General features: G+C 53.5%; 2 protein-coding genes across 2 annotated transcripts; both read right to left on the bottom strand.

The window, feature by feature from the left end:
- Positions 1–2,565: 2,565 nt before the first annotated feature.
- Positions 2,566–12,243, bottom strand: LOC138103868 (serine/threonine-protein kinase PAK 3-like). The gene is made up of 13 exons (XM_069002477.1): positions 12,218–12,243; positions 11,965–12,142; positions 11,642–11,764; positions 10,995–11,117; positions 10,563–10,767; positions 9,504–9,567; positions 8,224–8,272; positions 6,928–7,040; positions 6,278–6,395; positions 5,513–5,612; positions 4,881–5,077; positions 4,145–4,282; positions 2,566–2,655 (listed from the first exon to the last, which is right to left on the bottom strand). Exons 1-13 carry the CDS (start codon positions 12,241–12,243, stop codon positions 2,566–2,568), a joined length of 1,524 nt encoding a protein of 507 aa, XP_068858578.1.
- A 3,034-nt stretch (positions 12,244–15,277) lies between these two features.
- On the bottom strand, positions 15,278–24,946 carry LOC138103867 (serine/threonine-protein kinase PAK 3-like). The gene is made up of 13 exons (XM_069002475.1): positions 24,921–24,946; positions 24,674–24,845; positions 24,351–24,473; positions 23,704–23,826; positions 23,272–23,476; positions 22,213–22,276; positions 20,933–20,981; positions 19,637–19,749; positions 18,987–19,104; positions 18,222–18,321; positions 17,601–17,797; positions 16,865–17,002; positions 15,278–15,367 (listed from the first exon to the last, which is right to left on the bottom strand). Exons 1-13 carry the CDS (start codon positions 24,944–24,946, stop codon positions 15,278–15,280), a joined length of 1,518 nt encoding a protein of 505 aa, XP_068858576.1.
- Between the last annotated feature and the right edge of the window lie 1,709 nt (positions 24,947–26,655).

Here is a 26,655-nt window from a genome sequence, read left to right as displayed (position 1 = left end):
AAGAACTCTTCTAAAAATGTCTATCTCAGAGGCCTTTGCCAAGCTGGTTCTGGGATTTCAGCACAGAGCCAACGGCTCTTTTAGCACGCAGGAAATGTCAAGTTCCACAGGCACATCCTTGGGATGAGGGAATGCAGAGGAGAAGATGCTTCCCCTCAGTCCTAGAGAGCAGCGCACAGTTTCTACAAGGACTCCTGCCAGGCTCTCCGCATCTTCCCATCTTGGAAGATGTCTTGCTTCAGCCAGCAAACTGAGGAGACTGCACACTCCACTGCCACAGGCCTTGCCGGGATGGGGGGGAGCAGAACCCCTGCAGGCTACATTACAAATGCTGCCCACGCCCTGCTGGCTACAGACACGCCCTTCTTAGCTGGAGCTGTTGACAGCAGCTTTACCCCACTAAAGGCATCTTCATGGCAATTTGGTTTCCATATGCTGCCCTGAACAAAAAGGTCTACTTACGTGCCAGGTGGGTGAAAAAGTACCCAGAATAAGCCACGGAAAATGCCGTGCAAACTGCAGCACACACTCCCTCCATGGCTCGAGCAGCGCTGCTCAAGTTTGCACCGGACAAGACTCCTGGGGAAAACCAAAAAGACTCAAGAGTCCCGTCAGGGTGCAGCCTGCTGGCAGAGCCCTCCGCGATCAGCAGGGTCCGCCTGCAGTGAGCACGCCACAGAGCTGCTCTGCACACTGAGGCCTTCCGTGCCTCGGCACGGCAGCTTTGCCTTGACAACGCCGGGATGCGGCCGCTGACATCACAATAGCGGCCGCTCTAGGCTGCTTTGTGAATTCATGCATAGAACCAGACCTTCTCTACAGCCAACGCCAAAAAAAGCCTGCAAAGCAGCACAAAAAGCCCTCCTAGCCCGTAACCTCAAGGCATCTAGGAGTAACTCTGAAAACACACCAAGCCCCTATAGCCCACGCTGAGAAGCTGAACACTGAGAAGCTGAACATTGCAGCAACAAAGGAAATCACTCCTTCAATGATAGCTGGGGGACAAAACCTCAGGAAGCACTTTTGTAGACCTTCTTCCCCACATGTTTGCCACTGAACAAGGTGGGACACAGGCCTACAAAGGGTAGGATTGATGAAAACATGGAAAGCCAAGCAACAGTTCATCCACTGCATACACATCATCCTGCTGCTGCAGTGCTGTGGCATCTCCAAGGAGACTTGCCCATCTGAGGTGCACCTCTGGGAGCCTCCCTGCGCTCATCCATGCACCACAGAGAGCTGCCTGCTATGGATGTAAAGAAAGGACGAAAGAAAAGAAAGTACCAACACAGTGTGGGACAACTCAGAAGGTGCTGCTGGGAGGAAAGCAGTGGGCCCAAATGGGCCGGTCCCAGCAAAACTGGAAGCTGTGAGGCAGAGAGCAAATAGAGCAGGTGCTGGGAGGGCTGCAGGAAGGCAGGCTTAGGAAAACAGAAAAACCACCACCGCCCCAAAGTTTGGAAGCTTCATTCCTCTGCCTCTCGCTTTTAAACCACTTTTTCTCTATTTCTCATGCTGTGGTTTAACCCCAGCCAGCAACCAAGCACCACGCACAGCCATTCTGGCTCCCTGGGGAGACAATCGGAAGGGTAAAAGCTGGAAAACTCACAGGTTGAGATCGATTCAGTTGCATAGGGAATGCAAAAGCCACACGCTCAAGCAAAGAAAAATAAAGAACTCATTCACCATTTCCCAAGGGCAGGCAGGTGTTTTGCGTCTCCAGGAGGGCAGGGTCCCCTCACGCCTCACAGTGACTTGGGAAGACAAATGCCGTCACTCCAAACGTCCCCTCCTCCCTCCTTCCTGCGCCCAGCTTGAAACACTGAGCAGGATGTCAAATGGTCTGGAATATACCTGTGGCCAGTTTAGGTCACCTGCCCTGGCTGTGTCCCCTCCCAAGCTCTCATGCAGCGTGACCCCAGGCCAGCTCTGTCTGGGCAGTTGCGTCCCTCATGCTGGGTGCTGAGCTGAGAGAAGCCGTGGCTCACGCAGATCCAAACTGCACAAGTTGTCACTCCCTCGCCTCAGCCTCAGTTCCCGTGGCAGAACTCGCGTGCCCGCTGGACGCTCACCTGCGCCCCAGCCTGCAAAGAAGCCCGGCTCCCTGCCCCTCTGCCCAGAGCAACACAGACACTCCCAACCTTTCCAGGAGCTGCAACACAACCAGGGCCACGGCGGCGGCGTCCCCAGCAGTGACACCACTGCTCTGCCCCGTTTTGCCCTCCTCTGTTCACAGCTGTGAGCCTGTATCTCCACACGAGGTTGTAGCCTGGAGATAACGAAGAAAGCAGACTTTTGCCCACTTCCAAACCATGCCACAAATGCCATCCATGCGTCTTCCCATGTTTACGCACCACCTGACCATTCAGAAGCAAATTTAGAGCCTATTCACAGGGTGAGAACAAAGCGAGTCTTCCAATGAAAGTTTTATAGAGTATTTATTTTGACTATCAATCTAAAAAATTAGAAACTACAAACTATGAACTGTAAACTACAAACTATAAAAAACTCCCAACTATAAAAAACTACCAACTACAAAAAAACAACAAGTGGCCTCTTCCAGGGCTAGTATCTCCTGTCGGCCATAAACTGCTGCGCTGCCATGATCAGAGGCGTCAGGCTGGAGGTCGGCTTGGCTGAGGTTACAAACGGATGCTGCCCAAAGAGAAAAGGAAAAAATTAACTTCTGCTTTCCCAACTCCACTCCTCATGGGCTCAAACAGGCTTTCTCTGGTTACCAGAAAGACGCAGAAATGAGGGCACTCTCTGCACCTCTGTCTCCACGTCAAGGACCTTGCTACCATAGGAAAACATGGCTCACAATCCCACAAATCCATTAATCCTGCAGGTGTCTGCAGCTTCTTGAGATTTTTGTTGTGCCCACATTGTGGGAATGCAGCTTGCATGTCTTCCTTTCATCAGGACACTCAACAGGCTTCTTGAGGTTGCCCTTTTCTAAGGTCATGGGCTATTTTAGTTGCTAAAAAAAGGTGAGGAGCGTAAGGCATTCCTCAGGAAACTCCAATCCCTTGGAGAAAGGCTGATCCCCGTAGGATTTTGGCCCATGTTCTGAAAACCACTGACACAAGTGGCTGACGGATTCAGCGCTGGCTTGAAGGGGGAGCAGTGCTGGCACCTCCTTCCACAGCAGGGACAGCCGAGCGGCACCTTCTGCCGCTCCCTCTCTGCCACAACGTCGTCTACATGGCTGTGCCAGGCAGCAATGGGCCAGCCTGGCCAAGTCCTGCTCAGCTGTCCCCACCTTGGTGGCACAAACCTCTACAAGTGGGGCAGGAGGGCCAAGCCAAGGCCCCTCTGAGGCTCACTGGGAGCTGCCCAAAGCCCCTCCTTCCCTCCCTCCCTCCCTCCCTCCCTCCCTCCCTCCCTTCCCTCCGTTCTTGCTTGCTTCCTTCCTTCCTTCCCACACCCAAATCTCAAAATTATTGCCAGGAGCTGATTTCATTGGCTTCTTCCACCACCTTTTCAGCCCTCCCTACCTGCTATTATTCTACTTCACTTCTTTTGCTACCACATTACACTGAGTGTGTTCCCAAAGGGCAAAACTGGGCCACAGAAATGACCATCTCAGCATGGAGCACCTCTCCTCTGAGGAAAGGCTGAGACAGCTGGGCTTGTTCTGCCCCAAGAAGAGAAGGCCCTGGGCACACCTTCTTGCTGCCTTTCAAGACTTCCAGGGGGCTTCACAGCATGTTGAGGACATGTTTTTTTGCAAGCACAGTCGCATTAGCACAAGGGATAATAGCTCTCAACACAAAGAGGGCAGATTCAGATCAGGTCTAAGGAAGAAACTCTTTGTGACGAGAGTGCTGCAACACCAGCACAGGTCGCCCAGAGAGCTGCTCGCAGCCCCATCCCTGGGAACATTCGAGGTCAGCTCAGATGAGGCCCTGAGCAACCTGATCTACTTGACGACGTCCCTGCTCCTTGCGGACCACTTGGTCTGGGTGACCTTGAAAGGCTCCTTCCAACCCATCCCCACCCAGGATTCTCCTTCGTTTTTCTTTGAAAAGCCCCGAGACTGGCGATTCCTAGGACTGGTGCCCCTCTGACGCCTTGGATTGAGCGGATGGGAAGCCCCTGGCAGCGGGCAGCTGGCGCACCCTGCAGCCGCTTGGCCTTTTACCTGCAGAAGCTCCTGGGCAGACCAGCGCCTGTCCTCGTCTGTCTCCAGGCAGCAGTGCAGGAAGTCTCGCAACCAAGCGGACTGCTGCCTGGGGTTCTGCAGCTTCGGGGTGCCCCCGGTGCTTATCAGCTGTCGAACCTAGAGAAGAAGGAAACGCCGCGCTCTGCCTGTCTCCTTCGTATGCCAAACCGCTCACCCAGACCCCACGGGAGAAGCTCCACTCTCCAGTGGCACTTCCCTCCCTGCCACAGGCTTGGACATGCCCTTCCTACCCCACACAAAAGAGCCCAAAGCCAGAGACAGCCACAGCTAGTCCACTATGCAAAGGCTCCTGCTGTGCCCCCGATGTCAATGGCTGACCAAACTGGGAGCAACTCCATTGGCAAAAGCACACTTTGCTTCTCTGAGGAACGACACCAGCTCTTACAGGCAATTTGGAAGAGGGACTTTGGTCGAACTCTACAGTTTCCAAGGATTATTACATAAAATAATATCTATTATTATACACTGCTCACTGCTCCCTTAGGCAGAGCTTCCATCAAGCAAAAGGCATCACAAAAGGATTTTTTAGTGCTGTTTGTGAGTAAATGCCAAGGGGACGGTCTGGACAAGAAGCACGAGAGACTATGCGGCCTGGAACCTATCGTCTTCAGGTGTTAGGCAAGCTTCCCGGGCCGAAGAACGGGGGCAGACTTTGTTAGAATGACAGCAGAGTCTGAGAGCAGTTGCAGCGTACCATGGCAGAGGTGTTCATCAGGTAAGGAGGCGCTCCTTCCACCATCTCGATCCCCACGATGCCAAAGGACCAAATGTCCACTTTGGGGCCGTAGGGCTTCCTGGTGAAAATTTCTGGCGCCATCCAGTGAGTAGTCCCGGCAGCTGATCTCCGTTTGCTCTGCTCAGGGGTGAGCTGAGCAGCGAGGCCAAAATCAGCTGAGGAGAAAAAAGCCCTCTGGTCAAGTCGGCGTGAATTAGGAAAGCAAACCAAAGAACTCCCCGCTGTACCAACGTCCCAGAAGGCAGTGTGGAATCTGGCTGCAAAAGGGGCCATGCTGGCATTCCTCCGGCCTGCAGCCGAGGAAATACGGAATTGGCCACTGAGCAAAAGCCCCCAGTTTCGGGCAGTGGCTTTCAGTCCCCTGAAGCTTTAGCCCGTAACGGCCTCACTTGGGAAGGGACACGCACAATCCAGAGCCACTCCTGACACCTTCTTCCCAGCCACACCTCCCTGCACGTTGCAGCTGTGCTCTGCGCTCGCAGCAGGGCAGCCTGCACTGCCACGGGCACCACTCTTGGGGACCTGGCAGTCACTCAAAGGCAGCCCCACACCGCAGCCCGCCATGGCTGAGCCTGGCCAACAACACCCACCCAACTTGACAGATCCGTCCAAGCCCAGGAGAATGTTGTGGCTTTTGATGTCTCGGTGGATCACTTGCTTGGAGTGAAGGAAATCCAGGCCTTGCAGGCACTGAGAGAGAGAAAAGAAACACGAGCCTAAGAGTTCCTCATCTGATTTCATCCTACAAGCAGGGAAGTGGCAAACCTGCAAGACCGACTCGCTGGGGGATGCTGAGCCATGGCAGGACAGGCTGCTGGCAAGGGCAAGAGCTTGCTGCTCCAACATGAGGACAGCAGTGCCTTTTTAAGTGAGGGCATGCATATTCGCTTCTGAGACAGAAAGGGCAACTGTTCCTCTGGCCAGTGGCCTGCAAGCACACACTGAAGGAGCGCTGCTGCAGGGGCTGTGCTCTCTCCAGCCAGACGACAGCGGATGCTTTTGCAAACACCACTTTGGGTGCAAGCATCTCCTTTGAGCCTGAGCTTTGTGAGAGTCCCGAGAGTATCTCTTTGTCTTTGCCACTTGTCTGACATTGTGCCACCAACCCGTTTGCTCTTACAGGGAAGGAATGCAGTACACTTCGGGTCCAGGCAAGTGTTCAGAGAGGCAGACACAAACAAACACAGCTGGAGAAGGGCAGGCACGCTGGCAGGCACTTCGGATGCTCTTGCTGCTGCCAGTCGTAACAGAAAGGCAGGAAGCAAGCTGGGAAGATGAAATCACTCCTCTCCTTACCACCTGTTGGGAAGGACCATCCCGCCCAAGCCACGGGAAGCACAAGCGCCATCCCTCACCTCCCGAGAGACAGCTGCTATCTCTCCTTCTGCCATACGAGTCTCCCTAATGACATCGTGTAAAGAGCCTCCGTCCATGTATTCCATCACTAGCCAGAGCTCCTCGTCCACCAGGTAGCTGAAAGGAGGAAACAACAGCGTGGAGATGAATGCGCACAGTTACATGACCTGATGGATTCTTGTCTCCGTGTCTCTCTTGGAGGAAGGCAGGAGCAAGTGAATAGTCATTCACTAGGCTCCACAGGCCTTGAACTCTGTGCAGTCTAAAAGCCTTCTTGGTATCCACACCAATGCAAAACACTGGGAACAGGCAAAGGAAATAAGATCTACAGTGCTTTGTCAGCACTTAAGACCCGAGGGAAAAAATCAAGCCCCAAACCTGTTGGAAAATGAAGTGCAGGGAGGGGGGAACTTTGAGGCTGTTGGCTCAGTAAGATAGGGCCGAGTCAGGTCTTTGAAAGCGCACTTCAAACTAGGTATGCCAGGAAAGATTAATGCAGCCCCAGTGCAATCTCCTCCCAAGACGCCGTAGATCAGCAGAGAAACAGGAATTAACAGCTCTGTTCTCTGCCAGCCACCAAAGGAGTGGTTGATCCTTTGGCTTGCAGGATGGCAATGACCCTTCATGGCAGAAGAGCAGAACCACTCACCTGTCTATGTAGTTGACGAGGTTGGCGTTCTTACTGTCGCGCATGACCTGGATTTCGTTCACGCACAGTTCGGTGCTGCTCTCTCGCAGGAGACTGATTTTCTTTATGGCCACCTGAAACGACATGGAAAACCGTGAACCAAAGAAGGCTGTGGCAGGAGACCACAACGGGAACGATGAGACAGTGATTTTGGGATGACAGAGCTGGGCGGGGCCAAACCGCCTTGCGACTGGACATCAGAGGAATTCGTAGCTGAGCTTGCAAGAGCCTCTTACGCCGCTCGCTTGGGCGCCAGTCCCAGGACACAGAGCCAGAGAGCCTTTGCTTTGTACACCCAGGCGAAACACGCTCTAAACTCTCCACCTCAAAGCTCTAACAACACTCCCTACGCCCACAGCCTTCCCCCAGGGCCTTACTTTATCTTCAGCATTTCCATTCACACACCTCTTGCAAGCAGGAAGCCATTCTGTGCCGGTGAAAATGGAGCCAAACTGCTGGGAAACCACTGGCAGTTCTAGGGGGTTACATCATTACTCCAGCAACCGCTGGCATTCTTGAGTGCACAACAACACAGCAAACTCTTACAGACATGACGGGTAAAATGCCGTCCTAAAAGCATCTGGAGGGTTAAACCCCAGGAAATACAACCCTACTCACTTTACAGAAAAAATGCTGTGATGATGAAAACATCATTGAGGCTACCTCCCAAAAAGACAACCCTAGCCCTTCCACACTTCAGGAGCTGTCATTTTGCTGCACTAAAACACTTTCCATCACACCACGGACATTTGCAATTACTGCCTGACTGCAAAAAGGAATAGCCCACGCCTTGATCCTCTAGCCATGCACGCCGGGCTCTGAGCATGGCATAGGCCCTTGAGAGTCCCCTTGCAGACCTCTCTCTCGAAGCACAGTTCCCAAGGGCAGCCCTGCAGGTGGCTAAGGAGCTACCAGCACGATTCCCATGTATTTGCTACGAGCCAGAAACGAGAATTCAGGAATCCTGAGCTGCCGGCCCCAAAGAGCAGTGCCGTGCTCTAAGACACCACCTTGGCACTAAGACCCAGCTGGCTGCGTCTCCTCCTAGGAGAGAAACCGCCTGGCCTCCTCGCATTCCTTGGGGCAGCTGAGAAGGACAAAATCTGTCCCCACTGTATTTGGCAGGCGGACACTGCTCGGCACTTCAGTGGCCCTTGGAAGCAAAGCTCTACTGGCCGGCCAAAGCTCAGCCACAGCTGACAGCAGAGGGGAGGGCACTCGAGAGCTGCAGAAGCTGCGGCGCTGCCTGACGCTTACCTCTTCTCCTGTGGCAGTGTCCACTGCCGTACACACAGTGCCGAAACCCCTAGAAACAAAACAGCAGCGGAGAAAGGAGAAGTCCTTTAGTCCCTTCAAGTGCAAGACACTGCGGTCCAGCGGGAAGAAAAGGCCTGGGGCAAATCTCAAATGGGACACGACAGATTCTGGTCTGGGTCTTTTTCCCTTTGTTCTTTCCGTGTGTGCACGTGGGTGGGATTTTTCCAGGCACACACACTCCGGCTGGGCCTTCCCACACCTCTCCTTGGAGTCTATCTGCCAAACTCAGGCAACACCACACAGGCCTTCTGAGAAGCCTGAACTCACGGAACAGCCATTGGAGGAAAAGATCTAGAGACAGATCCTTCCTCCAGCTGCCAAGGAAAGTAGTCTCCAGCCACAGCCAGAGCAGCCGAAGGCCTCCATTGTTGCACACACAAATGGAGAAGTACTCTACACAGGGCATCCCTAGACAGCTTCATTCCGGGTCCAGAGCCATCAGCAGCTGCTTCTCTTCGGTGCCCCAGACACAGGAAGGACTCTACTCCTCAGGCGAGTTCTTGTACACTTGGCTGCTCCCAGAGGAAATGCTGCAAATCCATCCCATTTACAGTCAGCAGAGCTGGCTTTCAAAAGGGAACAGCTTGGGGGATTCTTTGCAGGAAAGGCCAAATCCCCACAGGATCCATGAGGGCTCTGCCATCAGGCAGGTGATGCCTTTTCCTCTAGAGTGCATCGGCACCGGCGCTTCCCTGAAGCTTTGGCTTTTGCCACCTCAGCTATAAAAGAGAGTTGCTTCTTTCACCTCTGCTTTTGGCTTCTAGACTAGGTGACGGTCATCCTGAGCACTGAATCTTGTTTTCAGCAAAATATTGGAAAGAAATGCTACTGACAGCTGTTCTCTGGCAGCTCTCAGCTGCTAACTTGACCTTTGAGGCAGCACACTTTTTGCTCCTTTCATTCCCACATCTTCTGTATTCTTTTGGGACACGTAAAAATGGTTTCTGCGAAGAAAAGCGGCAAAGAGGTGCCACACACTTGAGGGACAGGAGATCTGCCAGGCGCTGCTCTTTGCCGCAGAAAAGACATTGCCAGCATCCAGGTGTCTTTGCCATGCCTTCGGACCACAGCTATAAACGCTGACCAGTACTGAGGGACGGGAGCATCTCAACGCAGTGTCTGAACAGCTTTGGAGCTTGCCTGACGTCACGCTGGGGAGATGTGACACCAGCAAAATACACAGCCCCTCCCTTTGAAGAAGGAACGGTGGCTGCACTCACCCTTTGCCAATAGTTTCCAGTTCTGTGTATTTAGCCTCGGGATCTCCTTCGCTCACCAGCATCCCTGAAAGAAACCAAAGGAAAGATGCTCACTTCACAACAGAGATCCCACCCTGCAGCAGATCAGAAAGGCAGCCCCACTCTCTCTCCCCGCTCTCCTTGGGGACACCAGGCCCTTTCTTCTCAGTCACTCAGCGAACCACAACAACAACCGCACCACTACAACACCACCACCACTACCACCACAGCAACAAAACAGCAACAAAACAGTCAGCTCTGCAGCACAGATTGCCTGCGCAAAGCCTGACTGTCCAAACTAAAAACTAAGCACATGGAGAATCAGTCAGAGGAGACACGGATCAGAAAAGACAGCAGTAACCAAGAGAAGTGATTGTTGTCTAGAAACATTAAGGGCAGCAGGAAGAACAAAACCTTTCTGTTCTTGGGAATAAACACTCTGTGACATTCAACCAAAGCTTTAATCCTTGCAAATGTAAAGGCAGGCATCTTGGGTTCTGGAATCAATTTTTATCAACAGCTGCCCTTTCCAGAACAGGAAGAATATTGCAAAGTGCTTCCAGCAGAGGCACGATCTCCACCTTTCAGCACTTTGCCTAAACAATGCCTTTCTCCCTTTCAAGAGCAGCAGCTCATCTTATAACCCATTGCATGGGCTTTAGGAATGAGGTCCCTCATCTTTTAGGACCGGGCTACCTTCTGAAGATGACCTTGGCTGTGCCCCCCAGGAGCTGGGCCCAGAGAGCTCCTTGAGGCCCACTCATTCGCTAGGTCACAGCCTCCTGCTCAGCCAGAAACAATCTCTTGCTTCCCTTCTGCACAGAGGGCAGCTCAGGCAAAGCCAAGCCAGGCCGAGCTGCCCTCAGAGGCAGGAGAGCCTCTGAGGTGCTCTCTCGCCACCTCAAAGCACAACAACAGGTCCTGTGTGGAGGCCTCAGGACCCGACACTCCGCTGAGGAGAACAGGAGGTGGGAGGAGCTCATGCTGACACATGCACACACAAGGCACTGCTCCAGCAGACAAGGAATACACAGGACATACTCAGCATGGCCAGGCACTCCTCCTCTGTCTTCTCCTGCAGGTCCTCAGTGCTGCCAGAGGAACTGCTTGTGCTCCAGGTGCACGAGCTGCTTGTGCTCCAGGTGCACGAGCTGCTCGTGCTCGAGTTTCCAGCTCGGGGACTGGAGGCTTCTTCAGAGCCTGCAGCTGCAGCCCGTGCAGGTGCCAGGACAGAGGAGGTGGAGCTCTGGGACAAGAAATGACTTTGGGTCAGAAGGGTGCCTGGCAGAGATGCCCCTCTGATCCCATTTCAAATGCAAGCCCCTAGGAAGATGCTGCCGGCCACATCCAGGGCTCTTCACCTCTCGGCTTTTGCTGCCCACTTCTCCAACTCAAGGCGCAAAATCCAAAGGCTGCTTTTACACGAGGGACTAAATGACACCAAAGACACTGCTAACCAAAGCAGGCACTTACTGATGTGAGCTGCTCAGGCCGTGGGCTGACCGCAGGGGCAGGTTCCTTGGCACCCTCCTCCTCTTTAGCCTCTTCCTCGGGTACAGAGGCAGCCAGAGCAGGTGCTGACGCTGCCCCTGTGCTCTGTGGACAGACAGCAGCATGAGGGACAGGGAGGAACCTGTCAGGCAGAACCTTTAGATATATTCAGCGGCAGACCCCGCTGTATCTCAGCTGTTCCTTTAGCTACTGACAGCTGCTCCATGGAGAGCGCCAGGTCCCTCCTGGGGACAGTGACTCCTCCATGCCCTGCGAGGCTGTGAACTGCATCTTTGCACTGCTTTGAACTGCATCTTTGACAGAGAGCCTGCACAGCCACAGGGCACAAAGGGCCTCCCTTGTACCCCAGGGCAAAGACATCCTAATGCTACCTCTTGTCTCTTGCTAAGACAAATTCACAGCCCCTGTCAGAATAGTGGGAAACTGATGTCTAAACATCCGAGTTCCACACCCCTTTTCAAGGGCTCGTGGCTGGGGGAAGCGCTCTGGAAGCGCTGAAAAGATTCCAGGCCTCAGCATCTTCAGCCACACATGGGAGATGCTGTCTGATCAGAAACCTGCAGCTCTGCTTTGCTCCAGCCACAGGGCTTCCCAGAGCTGCCACTTACTGATGCTGGATGCTCAGGCCCTGCGGTGGCAGCAGATGCAGCTGGGTTGGCATCTTCCTCCCCTTTGGCCTCGTCTTCAGGAAGACACACAGCCAGAGGACGCTCCGAGGTTTGTTTTGTGCTCTGCAGACAGACAGCAGCATGAGGGACAAGCAACCTTCTTTATACTCTGCTCTAGACCCAGATGCACTAAGGAGAAATCATCTGCAGAGAAATGGGATCCTCAGTTGTTCAAACTCAAGTAAAATGGGCCAAGTAGATGCGACCGCACTCTCTTGTACAGGAGAAATTCCATCATGGCTCAAAGCACCAAGCAACCCCACTTTCATCTGATCAAAAGCTCTGAAATGGAACATGGAGACAAAACAGGCAGGGATCCCCTGCAGCTGCTGCTGCTGCTGCTGCTGCTGCTGCTGCTGCTGCTGCTGCTGCTGCTGCTGCTGCTGCTGTTGCACAGAGCCTGGACTGTACTTTCGTTCATCTGACCAGGCTGGCACTGGACTGCAACAGGCCCAGCTCACAGCTTGCTCCAAGTCGTCAAATGCTACCAACGCCAAAGGCTCCTTTCCCACTCACCCACGGACCGGATTCTCTCCAGGCATGGGCAATGTGACCTGCAACACACAAGGGAAGAAGAACCAGATGCTGTAAGAAAACTGCCTGCACTGGGCAAGCCCACCAAGAAGTCAACCCAAGGGAGAGCGTTTTGCTTTCACTACATCCCTCCAGCAGCAACCCGTGTGCCACACAGCAAGCAAGACAACAGCACAAAATGCTGCCTTGTGTCTACCTGTTGTCCTCTTTGGCCACTCAAGCCACAGAAACGTGAGACTAAGAAAGCCCAAGTGGTTCTGTAGTAGTCAATGCTTCTGCCCAACCCCACCCCACCCAGCAGGAGCTACAGCTCCTCCCCTTCCTGCACTTCAGTTTTCTGAAGAGATTGCACACAGCAATTCCCATGAGCTTGCTGAAAATGATTCCACAGAAAAGCTTCCCCCAAGTCCCCCTCAACCGTGGTGGCAGTTCTACTGTGACACAGCACAGGAACAGCTCCTGCGTGCAGGAGCATACAAGAACTCTTCTAAAAATGTCTATCTCAGAGGCCTTTGCCAAGCTGGTTCTGGGATTTCAGCACAGAGCCAACGGCTCTTTTAGCACGCAGGAAATGTCAAGTTCCACAGGCACATCCTTGGGATGAGGGAATGCAGAGGAGAAGATGCTTCCCCTCAGTCCTAGAGAGCAGCGCACAGTTTCTACAAGGACTCCTGCCAGGCTCTCCGCATCTTCCCATCTTGGAAGATGTCTTGCTTCAGCCAGCAAACTGAGGAGACTGCACACTCCACTGCCACAGGCCTTGCCGGGATGGGGGGGAGCAGAACCCCTGCAGGCTACATTACAAATGCTGCCCACGCCCTGCTGGCTACAGACACGCCCTTCTTAGCTGGAGCTGTTGACAGCAGCTTTACCCCACTAAAGGCATCTTCATGGCAATTTGGTTTCCATATGCTGCCCTGAACAAAAAGGTCTACTTACGTGCCAGGTGGGTGAAAAAGTACCCAGAATAAGCCACGGAAAATGCCGTGCAAACTGCAGCACACACTCCCTCCATGGCTCGAGCAGCGCTGCTCAAGTTTGCACCGGACAAGACTCCTGGGGAAAACCAAAAAGACTCAAGAGTCCCGTCAGGGTGCAGCCTGCTGGCAGAGCCCTCCGCGATCAGCAGGGTCCGCCTGCAGTGAGCACGCCACAGAGCTGCTCTGCACACTGAGGCCTTCCGTGCCTCGGCACGGCAGCTTTGCCTTGACAACGCCGGGATGCGGCCGCTGACATCACAATAGCGGCCGCTCTAGGCTGCTTTGTGAATTCATGCATAGAACCAGACCTTCTCTACAGCCAACGCCAAAAAAAGCCTGCAAAGCAGCACAAAAAGCCCTCCTAGCCCGTAACCTCAAGGCATCTAGGAGTAACTCTGAAAACACACCAAGCCCCTATAGCCCACGCTGAGAAGCTGAACACTGAGAAGCTGAACATTGCAGCAACAAAGGAAATCACTCCTTCAATGATAGCTGGGGGACAAAACCTCAGGAAGCACTTTTGTAGACCTTCTTCCCCACATGTTTGCCACTGAACAAGGTGGGACACAGGCCTACAAAGGGTAGGATTGATGAAAACATGGAAAGCCAAGCAACAGTTCATCCACTGCATCCACATCATCCTGCTGCTGCAGTGCTGTGGCATCTCCAAGGAGACTTGCCCATCTGAGGTGCACCTCTGGGAGCCTCCCTGCGCTCATCCATGCACCACAGAGAGCTGCCTGCTATGGATGTAAAGAAAGGACGAAAGAAAAGAAAGTACCAACACAGTGTGGGACAACTCAGAAGGTGCTGCTGGGAGGAAAGCAGTGGGCCCAAATGGGCCGGTCCCAGCAAAACTGGAAGCTGTGAGGCAGAGAGCAAATAGAGCAGGTGCTGGGAGGGCTGCAGGAAGGCAGGCTTAGGAAAACAGAAAAACCACCACCGCCCCAAAGTTTGGAAGCTTCATTCCTCTGCCTCTCGCTTTTAAACCACTTTTTCTCTATTTCTCATGCTGTGGTTTAACCCCAGCCAGCAACCAAGCACCACGCACAGCCATTCTGGCTCCCTGGGGAGACAATCGGAAGGGTAAAAGCTGGAAAACTCACAGGTTGAGATCGATTCAGTTGCATAGGGAATGCAAAAGCCACACGCTCAAGCAAAGAAAAATAAAGAACTCATTCACCATTTCCCAAGGGCAGGCAGGTGTTTTGCGTCTCCAGGAGGGCAGGGTCCCCTCACGCCTCACAGTGACTTGGGAAGACAAATGCCGTCACTCCAAACGTCCCCTCCTCCCTCCTTCCTGCGCCCAGCTTGAAACACTGAGCAGGATGTCAAATGGTCTGGAATATACCTGTGGCCAGTTTAGGTCACCTGCCCTGGCTGTGTCCCCTCCCAAGCTCTCATGCAGCGTGACCCCAGGCCAGCTCTGTCTGGGCAGTTGCGTCCCTCATGCTGGGTGCTGAGCTGAGAGAAGCCGTGGCTCACGCAGATCCAAACTGCACAAGTTGTCACTCCCTCGCCTCAGCCTCAGTTCCCGTGGCAGAACTCGCGTGCCCGCTGGACGCTCACCTGCGCCCCAGCCTGCAAAGAAGCCCGGCTCCCTGCCCCTCTGCCCAGAGCAACACAGACACTCCCAACCTTTCCAGGAGCTGCAACACAACCAGGGCCACGGCGGCGGCGTCCCCAGCAGTGACACCACTGCTCTGCCCCGTTTTGCCCTCCTCTGTTCACAGCTGTGAGCCTGTATCTCCACACGAGGTTGTAGCCTGGAGATAACGAAGAAAGCAGACTTTTGCCCACTTCCAAACCATGCCACAAATGCCATCCATGCGTCTTCCCATGTTTACGCACCACCTGACCATTCAGAAGCAAATTTAGAGCCTATTCACAGGGTGAGAACAAAGCGAGTCTTCCAATGAAAGTTTTATAGAGTATTTATTTTGACTATCAATCTAAAAAATTAGAAACTACAAACTATGAACTGTAAACTACAAACTATAAAAAACTCCCAACTATAAAAAACTACCAACTACAAAAAAACAACAAGTGGCCTCTTCCAGGGCTAGTATCTCCTGTCGGCCATAAACTGCTGCGCTGCCATGATCAGAGGCGTCAGGCTGGAGGTCGGCTTGGCTGAGGTTACAAACGGATGCTGCCCAAAGAGAAAAGGAAAAAATTAACTTCTGCTTTCCCAACTCCACTCCTCATGGGCTCAAACAGGCTTTCTCTGGTTACCAGAAAGACGCAGAAATGAGGGCACTCTCTGCACCTCTGTCTCCACGTCAAGGACCTTGCTACCATAGGAAAACATGGCTCACAATCCCACAAATCCATTAATCCTGCAGGTGTCTGCAGCTTCTTGAGATTTTTGTTGTGCCCACATTGTGGGAATGCAGCTTGCATGTCTTCCTTTCATCAGGACACTCAACAGGCTTCTTGAGGTTGCCCTTTTCTAAGGTCATGGGCTATTTTAGTTGCTAAAAAAAGGTGAGGAGCGTAAGGCATTCCTCAGGAAACTCCAATCCCTTGGAGAAAGGCTGATCCCCGTAGGATTTTGGCCCATGTTCTGAAAACCACTGACACAAGTGGCTGACGGATTCAGCGCTGGCTTGAAGGGGGAGCAGTGCTGGCACCTCCTTCCACAGCAGGGACAGCCGAGCGGCACCTTCTGCCGCTCCCTCTCTGCCACAACGTCGTCTACATGGCTGTGCCAGGCAGCAATGGGCCAGCCTGGCCAAGTCCTGCTCAGCTGTCCCCACCTTGGTGGCACAAACCTCTACAAGTGGGGCAGGAGGGCCAAGCCAAGGCCCCTCTGAGGCTCACTGGGAGCTGCCCAAAGCCCCTCCTTCCCTCCCTCCCTCCCTCCCTCCCTCCCTCCCTCCCTCCCTCCCTTCCCTCCGTTCTTGCTTGCTTCCTTCCTTCCTTCCCACACCCAAATCTCAAAATTATTGCCAGGAGCTGATTTCATTGGCTTCTTCCACCACCTTTTCAGCCCTCCCTACCTGCTATTATTCTACTTCACTTCTTTTGCTACCACATTACACTGAGTGTGTTCCCAAAGGGCAAAACTGGGCCACAGAAATGACCATCTCAGCATGGAGCACCTCTCCTCTGAGGAAAGGCTGAGACAGCTGGGCTTGTTCTGCCCCAAGAAGAGAAGGCCCTGGGCACACCTTCTTGCTGCCTTTCAAGACTTCCAGGGGGCTTCACAGCATGTTGAGGACATGTTTTTTTGCAAGCACAGTCGCATTAGCACAAGGGATAATAGCTCTCAACACAAAGAGGGCAGATTCAGATCAGGTCTAAGGAAGAAACTCTTTGTGACGAGAGTGCTGCAACACCAGCACAGGTCGCCCAGAGAGCTGCTCGCAGCCCCATCCCTGGGAACATTCGAGGTCAGCTCAGATGAGGCCCTGAGCAACCTGATCTACTTGACGACGTCCCTGCTCCTTGCGGACCACTTGGTCTGGGTGACCTTGAAAGGCTCCTTCCAACCCATCCCCACCCAGGATTCTCCTTCGTTTTTCTTTGAAAAGCCCCGAGACTGGCGATTCCTAGGACTGGTGCCCCTCTGACGCCTTGGATTGAGCGGATGGGAAGCCCCTGGCAGCGGGCAGCTGGCGCACCCTGCAGCCGCTTGGCCTTTTACCTGCAGAAGCTCCTGGGCAGACCAGCGCCTGTCCTCGTCTGTCTCCAGGCAGCAGTGCAGGAAGTCTCGCAACCAAGCGGACTGCTGCCTGGGGTTCTGCAGCTTCGGGGTGCCCCCGGTGCTTATCAGCTGTCGAACCTAGAGAAGAAGGAAACGCCGCGCTCTGCCTGTCTCCTTCGTATGCCAAACCGCTCACCCAGACCCCACGGGAGAAGCTCCACTCTCCAGTGGCACTTCCCTCCCTGCCACAGGCTTGGACATGCCCTTCCTACCCCACACAAAAGAGCCCAAAGCCAGAGACAGCCACAGCTAGTCCACTATGCAAAGGCTCCTGCTGTGCCCCCGATGTCAATGGCTGACCAAACTGGGAGCAACTCCATTGGCAAAAGCACACTTTGCTTCTCTGAGGAACGACACCAGCTCTTACAGGCAATTTGGAAGAGGGACTTTGGTCGAACTCTACAGTTTCCAAGGATTATTACATAAAATAATATCTATTATTATACACTGCTCACTGCTCCCTTAGGCAGAGCTTCCATCAAGCAAAAGGCATCACAAAAGGATTTTTTAGTGCTGTTTGTGAGTAAATGCCAAGGGGACGGTCTGGACAAGAAGCACGAGAGACTATGCGGCCTGGAACCTATCGTCTTCAGGTGTTAGGCAAGCTTCCCGGGCCGAAGAACGGGGGCAGACTTTGTTAGAATGACAGCAGAGTCTGAGAGCAGTTGCAGCGTACCATGGCAGAGGTGTTCATCAGGTAAGGAGGCGCTCCTTCCACCATCTCGATCCCCACGATGCCAAAGGACCAAATGTCCACTTTGGGGCCGTAGGGCTTCCTGGTGAAAATTTCTGGCGCCATCCAGTGAGTAGTCCCGGCAGCTGATCTCCGTTTGCTCTGCTCAGGGGTGAGCTGAGCAGCGAGGCCAAAATCAGCTGAGGAGAAAAAAGCCCTCTGGTCAAGTCGGCCCCGAATTAGGAAAGCAAACCAAAGAACTCCCCGCTGTACCAACGTCCCAGAAGGCAGTGTGGAATCTGGCTGCAAAAGGGGCCATGCTGGCATTCCTCCGGCCTGCAGCCGAGGAAATACGGAATTGGCCACTGAGCAAAAGCCCCCAGTTTCGGGCAGTGGCTTTCAGTCCCCTGAAGCTTTAGCCCGTAACGAAGGGACACGCACAATCCAGAGCCACTCCTGACACCTTCTTCCCAGCCACACCTCCCTGCACGTTGCAGCTGTGCTCTGTGCTCGCAGCAGGGCAGCCTGCACTGCCACGGGCACCACTCTTGGGGACCTGGCAGTCACTCAAAGGCAGCCCCACACCGCAGCCCGCCATGGCTGAGCCTGGCCAACAACACCCACCCAACTTGACAGATCCGTCCAAGCCCAGGAGAATGTTGTGGCTTTTGATGTCTCGGTGGATCACTTGCTTGGAGTGAAGGAAATCCAGGCCTTGCAGGCACTGAGAGAGAGAAAAGAAACACGAGCCTAAGAGTTCCTCATCTGATTTCATCCTACAAGCAGGGAAGTGGCAAACCTGCAAGACCGACTCGCTGGGGGATGCTGAGCCATGGCAGGACAGGCTGCTGGCAAGGGCAAGAGCTTGCTGCTCCAACACGAGGACAGCAGTGCCTTTTTAAGTGAGGGCATGCATATTCGCTTCTGAGACAGAAAGGGCAACTGTTCCTCTGGCCAGTGGCCTGCAAGCACACACTGAAGGAGCGCTGCTGCAGGGGCTGTGCTCTCTCCAGCCAGACGACAGCGGATGCTTTTGCAAACACCACTTTGGGTGCAAGCATCTCCTTTGAGCCTGAGCTTTGTGAGAGTCCCGAGAGTATCTCTTTGTCTTTGCCACTTGTCTGACATTGTGCCACCAACCCGTTTGCTCTTACAGGGAAGGAATGCAGTACACTTCGGGTCCAGGCAAGTGTTCAGAGAGGCAGACACAAACAAACACAGCTGGAGAAGGGCAGGCACGCTGGCAGGCACTTCGGATGCTCTTGCTGCTGCCAGTCGTAACAGAAAGGCAGGAAGCAAGCTGGGAAGATGAAATCACTCCTCTCCTTACCACCTGTTGGGAAGGACCATCCCGCCCAAGCCACGGGAAGCACAAGCGCCATCCCTCACCTCCCGAGAGACAGCTGCTATCTCTCCTTCTGCCATACGAGTCTCCCTAATGACATCGTGTAAAGAGCCTCCGTCCATGTATTCCATCACTAGCCAGAGCTCCTCGTCCACCAGGTAGCTGAAAGGAGGAAACAACAGCGTGGAGATGAATGCGCACAGTTACATGACCTGATGGATTCTTGTCTCCGTGTCTCTCTCGGAGGAAGGCAGGAGCAAGTGAATAGTCATTCACTAGGCTCCACAGGCCTTGAACTCTGTGCAGTCTAAAAGCCTTCTTGGTATCCACACCAATGCAAAACACTGGGAACAGGCAAAGGAAATAAGATCTACAGTGCTTTGTCAGCACTTAAGACCCGAGGGAAAAAATCAAGCCCCAAACCTGTTGGAAAATGAAGTGCAGGGAGGGGGGAACTTTGAGGCTGTTGGCTCAGTAAGGTAGGGCCGAGTCAGGTCTTTGAAAGCGCACTTCAAACTAGGTATGCCAGGAAAGATTAATGCAGCCCCAGTGCAATCTCCTCCCAAGACGCCGTAGATCAGCAGAGAAACAGGAATTAACAGCTCTGTTCTCTGCCAGCCACCAAAGGAGTGGCTGATCCTTTAGCTTGCAGGATGGCAATGACCCTTCATGGCAGAAGAGCAGAACCACTCACCTGTCTACGTAGTTGACGAGGTTGGCGTTCTTACTGTCGCGCATGACCTGGATTTCGTTCACGCACAGTTCGGTGCTGCTCTCTCGCAGGAGACTGATTTTCTTTATGGCCACCTGAAACGACATGGAAAACCGTGAACCAAAGAAGGCTGTGGCAGGAGACCACAACGGGAACGATGAGACAGTGATTTTGGGATGACAGAGCTGGGCGGGGCCAAACCGCCTTGCGACTGGACATCAGAGGAATTCGTAGCTGAGCTTGCAAGAGCCTCTTACGCCGCTCGCTTGGGCGCCAGTCCCAGGACACAGAGTCAGAGAGCCTTTGCTTTGTACACCCAGGCAAAACACGCTCTAAACTCTCCACCTCAAAGCTCTAACAACACTCCCTACGCCCACAGCCTTCCCCCAGGGCCTTACTTTATCTTCAGCATTTCCATTCACACACCTCTTGCAAGCAGGAAGCCATTCTGTGCCGGTGAAAATGGAGCCAAACTGCTGGGAAACCACTGGCAGTTCTAGGGGGTTACATCATTACTCCAGCAACCGCTGGCATTCTTGAGTGCACAACAACACAGCAAACTCTTACAGACATGACGGGTAAAATGCCGTCCTAAAAGCATCTGGAGGGTTAAACCCCAGGAAATACAACCCTACTCACTTTACAGAAAAAATGCTGTGATGATGAAAACATCATTGAGGCTACCTCCCAAAAAGACAGCCCTAGCCCTTCCACACTTCAGGAGCTGTCATTTTGCTGCACTAAAACACTTTCCGTCACACCACGGACATTTGCAATTACTGCCTGACTGCAAAAAGGAATAGCCCACGCCTTGATCCTCTAGCCATGCACGCCGGGCTCTGAGCATGGCATAGGCCCTTGAGAGTCCCCTTGCAGACCTCTCTCTCGAAGCACAGTTCCCAAGGGCAGCCCTGCAGGTGGCTAAGGAGCTACCAGCACGATTCCCATGTATTTGCTACGAGCCAGAAACGAGAATTCAGGAATCCTGAGCTGCCGGCCCCAAAGAGCAGTGCCGTGCTCTAAGACACCACCTTGGCACTAAGACCCAGCTGGCTGCGTCTCCTCCTAGGAGAGAAACCGCCTGGCCTCCTCGCATTCCTTGGGGCAGCTGAGAAGGACAAAATCTGTCCCCACTGTATTTGGCAGGCGGACACTGCTCGGCACTTCAGTGGCCCTTGGAAGCAAAGCTCTACTGGCCGGCCAAAGCTCAGCCACAGCTGACAGCAGAGGGGAGGGCACTCGAGAGCTGCAGAAGCTGCGGCGCTGCCTGACGCTTACCTCTTCTCCTGTGGCAGTGTCCACTGCCGTACACACAGTGCCGAAACCCCTAGAAACAAAACAGCAGCGGAGAAAGGAGAAGTCCTTTAGTCCCTTCAAGTGCAAGACACTGCGGTCCAGCGGGAAGAAAAGGCCTGGGGCAAATCTCAAATGGGACACGACAGATTCTGGTCTGGGTCTTTTTCCCTTTGTTCTTTCCGTGTGTGCACGTGGGTGGGATTTTTCCAGGCACACACACTCCGGCTGGGCCTTCCCACACCTCTCCTTGGAGTCTATCTGCCAAACTCAGGCAACACCACACAGGCCTTCTGAGAAGCCTGAACTCACGGAACAGCCATTGGAGGAAAAGATCTAGAGACAGATCCTTCCTCCAGCTGCCAAGGAAAGTAGTCTCCAGCCACAGCCAGAGCAGCCGAAGGCCTCCATTGTTGCACACACAAATGGAGAAGTACTCTACACAGGGCATCCCTAGACAGCTTCATTCCGGGTCCAGAGCCATCAGCAGCTGCTTCTCTTCGGTGCCCCAGACACAGGAAGGACTCTACTCCTCAGGCGAGTTCTTGTACACTTGGCTGCTCCCAGAGGAAATGCTGCAAATCCATCCCATTTACAGTCAGCAGAGCTGGCTTTCAAAAGGGAACAGCTTGGGGGATTCTTTGCAGGAAAGGCCAAATCCCCACAGGATCCATGAGGGCTCTGCCATCAGGCAGGTGATGCCTTTTCCTCTAGAGTGCATCGGCACCGGCGCTTCCCTGAAGCTTTGGCTTTTGCCACCTCAGCTATAAAAGAGAGTTGCTTCTTTCACCTCTGCTTTTGGCTTCTAGACTAGGTGACGGTCATCCTGAGCACTGAATCTTGTTTTCAGCAAAATATTGGAAAGAAATGCTACTGACAGCTGTTCTCTGGCAGCTCTCAGCTGCTAACTTGACCTTTGAGGCAGCACACTTTTTGCTCCTTTCATTCCCACATCTTCTGTATTCTTTTGGGACACGTAAAAATGGTTTCTGCGAAGAAAAGCGGCAAAGAGGTGCCACACACTTGAGGGACAGGAGATCTGCCAGGCGCTGCTCTTTGCCGCAGAAAAGACATTGCCAGCATCCAGGTGTCTTTGCCATGCCTTCGGACCACAGCTATAAACGCTGACCAGTACTGAGGGACGGGAGCATCTCAACGCAGTGTCTGAACAGCTTTGGAGCTTGCCTGACGTCACGCTGGGGAGATGTGACACCAGCAAAATACACAGCCCCTCCCTTTGAAGAAGGAACGGTGGCTGCACTCACCCTTTGCCAATAGTTTCCAGTTCTGTGTATTTAGCCTCGGGATCTCCTTCGCTCACCAGCATCCCTGAAAGAAACCAAAGGAAAGATGCTCACTTCACAACAGAGATCCCACCCTGCAGCAGATCAGAAAGGCAGCCCCACTCTCTCTCCCCGCTCTCCTTGGGGACACCAGGCCCTTTCTTCTCAGTCACTCAGCGAACCACAACAACAACCGCACCACTACAACACCACCACCACTACCACCACAGCAACAAAACAGCAACAAAACAGTCAGCTCTGCAGCACAGATTGCCTGCGCAAAGCCTGACTGTCCAAACTAAAAACTAAGCACATGGAGAATCAGTCAGAGGAGACACGGATCAGAAAAGACAGCAGTAACCAAGAGAAGTGATTGTTGTCTAGAAACATTAAGGGCAGCAGGAAGAACAAAACCTTTCTGTTCTTGGGAATAAACACTCTGTGACATTCAACCAAAGCTTTAATCCTTGCAAATGTAAAGGCAGGCATCTTGGGTTCTGGAATCAATTTTTATCAACAGCTGCCCTTTCCAGAACAGGAAGAATATTGCAAAGTGCTTCCAGCAGAGGCACGATCTCCACCTTTCAGCACTTTGCCTAAACAATGCCTTTCTCCCTTTCAAGAGCAGCAGCTCATCTTATAACCCATTGCATGGGCTTTAGGAATGAGGTCCCTCATCTTTTAGGACCGGGCTACCTTCTGAAGATGACCTTGGCTGTGCCCCCCAGGAGCTGGGCCCAGAGAGCTCCTTGAGGCCCACTCATTCGCTAGGTCACAGCCTCCTGCTCAGCCAGAAACAATCTCTTGCTTCCCTTCTGCACAGAGGGCAGCTCAGGCAAAGCCAAGCCAGGCCGAGCTGCCCTCAGAGGCAGGAGAGCCTCTGAGGTGCTCTCTCGCCACCTCAAAGCACAACAACAGGTCCTGTGTGGAGGCCTCAGGACCCGACACTCCGCTGAGGAGAACAGGAGGTGGGAGGAGCTCATGCTGACACATGCACACACAAGGCACTGCTCCAGCAGACAAGGAATACACAGGACATACTCAGCATGGCCAGGCACTCCTCCTCTGTCTTCTCCTGCAGGTCCTCAGTGCTGCCAGAGGAACTGCTTGTGCTCCAGGTGCACGAGCTGCTTGTGCTCCAGGTGCACGAGCTGCTCGTGCTCGAGTTTCCAGCTCGGGGACTGGAGGCTTCTTCAGAGCCTGCAGCTGCAGCCCGTGCAGGTGCCAGGACAGAGGAGGTGGAGCTCTGGGACAAGAAATGACTTTGGGTCAGAAGGGTGCCTGGCAGAGATGCCCCTCTGATCCCATTTCAAATGCAAGCCCCTAGGAAGATGCTGCCGGCCACATCCAGGGCTCTTCACCTCTCGGCTTTTGCTGCCCACTTCTCCAACTCAAGGCGCAAAATCCAAAGGCTGCTTTTACACGAGGGACTAAATGACACCAAAGACACTGCTAACCAAAGCAGGCACTTACTGATGTGAGCTGCTCAGGCCGTGGGCTGACCGCAGGGGCAGGTTCCTTGGCACCCTCCTCCTCTTTAGCCTCTTCCTCGGGTACAGAGGCAGCCAGAGCAGGTGCTGACGCTGCCCCTGTGCTCTGTGGACAGACAGCAGCATGAGGGACAGGGAGGAACCTGTCAGGCAGAACCTTTAGATATATTCAGCGGCAGACCCCGCTGTATCTCAGCTGTTCCTTTAGCTACTGACAGCTGCTCCATGGAGAGCGCCAGGTCCCTCCTGGGGACAGTGACTCCTCCATGCCCTGCGAGGCTGTGAACTGCATCTTTGCACTGCTTTGAACTGCATCTTTGACAGAGAGCCTGCACAGCCACAGGGCACAAAGGGCCTCCCTTGTACCCCAGGGCAAAGACATCCTAATGCTACCTCTTGTCTCTTGCTAAGACAAATTCACAGCCCCTGTCAGAATAGTGGGAAACTGATGTCTAAACATCCGAGTTCCACACCCCTTTTCAAGGGCTCGTGGCTGGGGGAAGCGCTCTGGAAGCGCTGAAAAGATTCCAGGCCTCAGCATCTTCAGCCACACATGGGAGATGCTGTCTGATCAGAAACCTGCAGCTCTGCTTTGCTCCAGCCACAGGGCTTCCCAGAGCTGCCACTTACTGATGCTGGATGCTCAGGCCCTGCGGTGGCAGCAGATGCAGCTGGGTTGGCATCTTCCTCCCCTTTGGCCTCGTCTTCAGGAAGACACACAGCCAGAGGACGCTCCGAGGTTTGTTTTGTGCTCTGCAGACAGACAGCAGCATGAGGGACAAGCAACCTTCTTTATACTCTGCTCTAGACCCAGATGCACTAAGGAGAAATCATCTGCAGAGAAATGGGATCCTCAGTTGTTCAAACTCAAGTAAAATGGGCCAAGTAGATGCGACCGCACTCTCTTGTACAGGAGAAATTCCATCATGGCTCAAAGCACCAAGCAACCCCACTTTCATCTGATCAAAAGCTCTGAAATGGAACATGGAGACAAAACAGGCAGGGATCCCCTGCAGCTGCTGCTGCTGCTGCTGCTGCTGCTGCTGCTGCTGCTGCTGCTGCTGCTGCTGCTGTTGCACAGAGCCTGGACTGTACTTTCGTTCATCTGACCAGGCTGGCACTGGACTGCAACAGGCCCAGCTCACAGCTTGCTCCAAGTCGTCAAATGCTACCAACGCCAAAGGCTCCTTTCCCACTCACCCACGGACCGGATTCTCTCCAGGCATGGGCAATGTGACCTGCAACACACAAGGGAAGAAGAACCAGATGCTGTAAGAAAACTGCCTGCACTGGGCAAGCCCACCAAGAAGTCAACCCAAGGGAGAGCGTTTTGCTTTCACTACATCCCTCCAGCAGCAACCCGTGTGCCACACAGCAAGCAAGACAACAGCACAAAATGCTGCCTTGTGTCTACCTGTTGTCCTCTTTGGCCACTCAAGCCACAGAAACGTGAGACTAAGAAAGCCCAAGTGGTTCTGTAGTAGTCAATGCTTCTGCCCAACCCCACCCCACCCAGCAGGAGCTACAGCTCCTCCCCTTCCTGCACTTCAGTTTTCTGAAGAGATTGCACACAGCAATTCCCATGAGCTTGCTGAAAATGATTCCACAGAAAAGCTTCCCCCAAGTCCCCCTCAACCGTGGTGGCAGTTCTACTGTGACACAGCACAGGAACAGCTCCTGCGTGCAGGAGCATACAAGAACTCTTCTAAAAATGTCTATCTCAGAGGCCTTTGCCAAGCTGGTTCTGGGATTTCAGCACAGAGCCAACGGCTCTTTTAGCACGCAGGAAATGTCAAGTTCCACAGGCACATCCTTGGGATGAGGGAATGCAGAGGAGAAGATGCTTCCCCTCAGTCCTAGAGAGCAGCGCACAGTTTCTACAAGGACTCCTGCCAGGCTCTCCGCATCTTCCCATCTTGGAAGATGTCTTGCTTCAGCCAGCAAACTGAGGAGACTGCACACTCCACTGCCACAGGCCTTGCCGGGATGGGGGGGAGCAGAACCCCTGCAGGCTACATTACAAATGCTGCCCACGCCCTGCTGGCTACAGACACGCCCTTCTTAGCTGGAGCTGTTGACAGCAGCTTTACCCCACTAAAGGCATCTTCATGGCAATTTGGTTTCCATATGCTGCACTGAACAAAAAGGTCTACTTACGTGCCAGGTGGGTGAAAAAGTACCCAGAATAAGCCACGGAAAATGCCGTGCAAACTGCAGCACACACTCCCTCCATGGCTCGAGCAGCGCTGCTCAAGTTTGCACCGGACAAGACTCCTGGGGAAAACCAAAAAGACTCAAGAGTCCCGTCAGGGTGCAGCCTGCTGGCAGAGCCCTCCGCGATCAGCAGGGTCCGCCTGCAGTGAGCACGCCACAGAGCTGCTCTGCACACTGAGGCCTTCCGTGCCTCGGCACGGCAGCTTTGCCTTGACAACGCCGGGATGCGGCCGCTGACATCACAATAGCGGCCGCTCTAGGCTGCTTTGTGAATTCATGCATAGAACCAGACCTTCTCTACAGCCAACGCCAAAAAAAGCCTGCAAAGCAGCACAAAAAGCCCTCCTAGCCCGTAACCTCAAGGCATCTAGGAGTAACTCTGAAAACACACCAAGCCCCTATAGCCCACGCTGAGAAGCTGAACACTGAGAAGCTGAACATTGCAGCAACAAAGGAAATCACTCCTTCAATGATAGCTGGGGGACAAAACCTCAGGAAGCACTTTTGTAGACCTTCTTCCCCACATGTTTGCCACTGAACAAGGTGGGACACAGGCCTACAAAGGGTAGGATTGATGAAAACATGGAAAGCCAAGCAACAGTTCATCCACTGCATACACATCATCCTGCTGCTGCAGTGCTGTGGCATCTCCAAGGAGACTTGCCCATCTGAGGTGCACCTCTGGGAGCCTCCCTGCGCTCATCCATGCACCACAGAGAGC

This window comes from Aphelocoma coerulescens (genome assembly GCF_041296385.1).
Source record: "Aphelocoma coerulescens isolate FSJ_1873_10779 chromosome Z unlocalized genomic scaffold, UR_Acoe_1.0 ChrZ, whole genome shotgun sequence".
In the NCBI taxonomy this organism is placed as follows: domain Eukaryota; kingdom Metazoa; phylum Chordata; class Aves; order Passeriformes; family Corvidae; genus Aphelocoma; species Aphelocoma coerulescens.
The sequence above is the reverse complement of the archived record's forward strand: the minus strand, read 5'-3'. Positions and strand labels throughout refer to the sequence as shown.

What these genes read in the sequence shown, in the direction of transcription:
- LOC138103868 (XM_069002477.1), bottom strand. Translation starts at nt 12,243, where the DNA reads ATGCCTGGAGAGAATCCGGTCCGTGG. An exon ending in GAGCTTTTGATCAGATGAAA is followed by an intron (nt 11,765 to 11,964) that starts GTGGGGTTGCTT and finishes GTCTGTCTGCAG; the next exon opens with AGCACAAAACAAACCTCGGA. An exon ending in GGCCTGAGCAGCTCACATCA is followed by an intron (nt 10,768 to 10,994) that starts GTAAGTGCCTGC and finishes TTCTTGTCCCAG; the next exon opens with AGCTCCACCTCCTCTGTCCT.
- LOC138103867 (XM_069002475.1), bottom strand. Translation starts at nt 24,946, where the DNA reads ATGCCTGGAGAGAATCCGGTCCGTGG. An exon ending in CTGGAAACTATTGGCAAAGG is followed by an intron (nt 20,982 to 22,212) that starts GTGAGTGCAGCC and finishes TTTTGTTTCTAG; the next exon opens with GGGTTTCGGCACTGTGTGTA. An exon ending in CTCGTCAACTACGTAGACAG is followed by an intron (nt 19,105 to 19,636) that starts GTGAGTGGTTCT and finishes TCCTCCTTTCAG; the next exon opens with CTACCTGGTGGACGAGGAGC.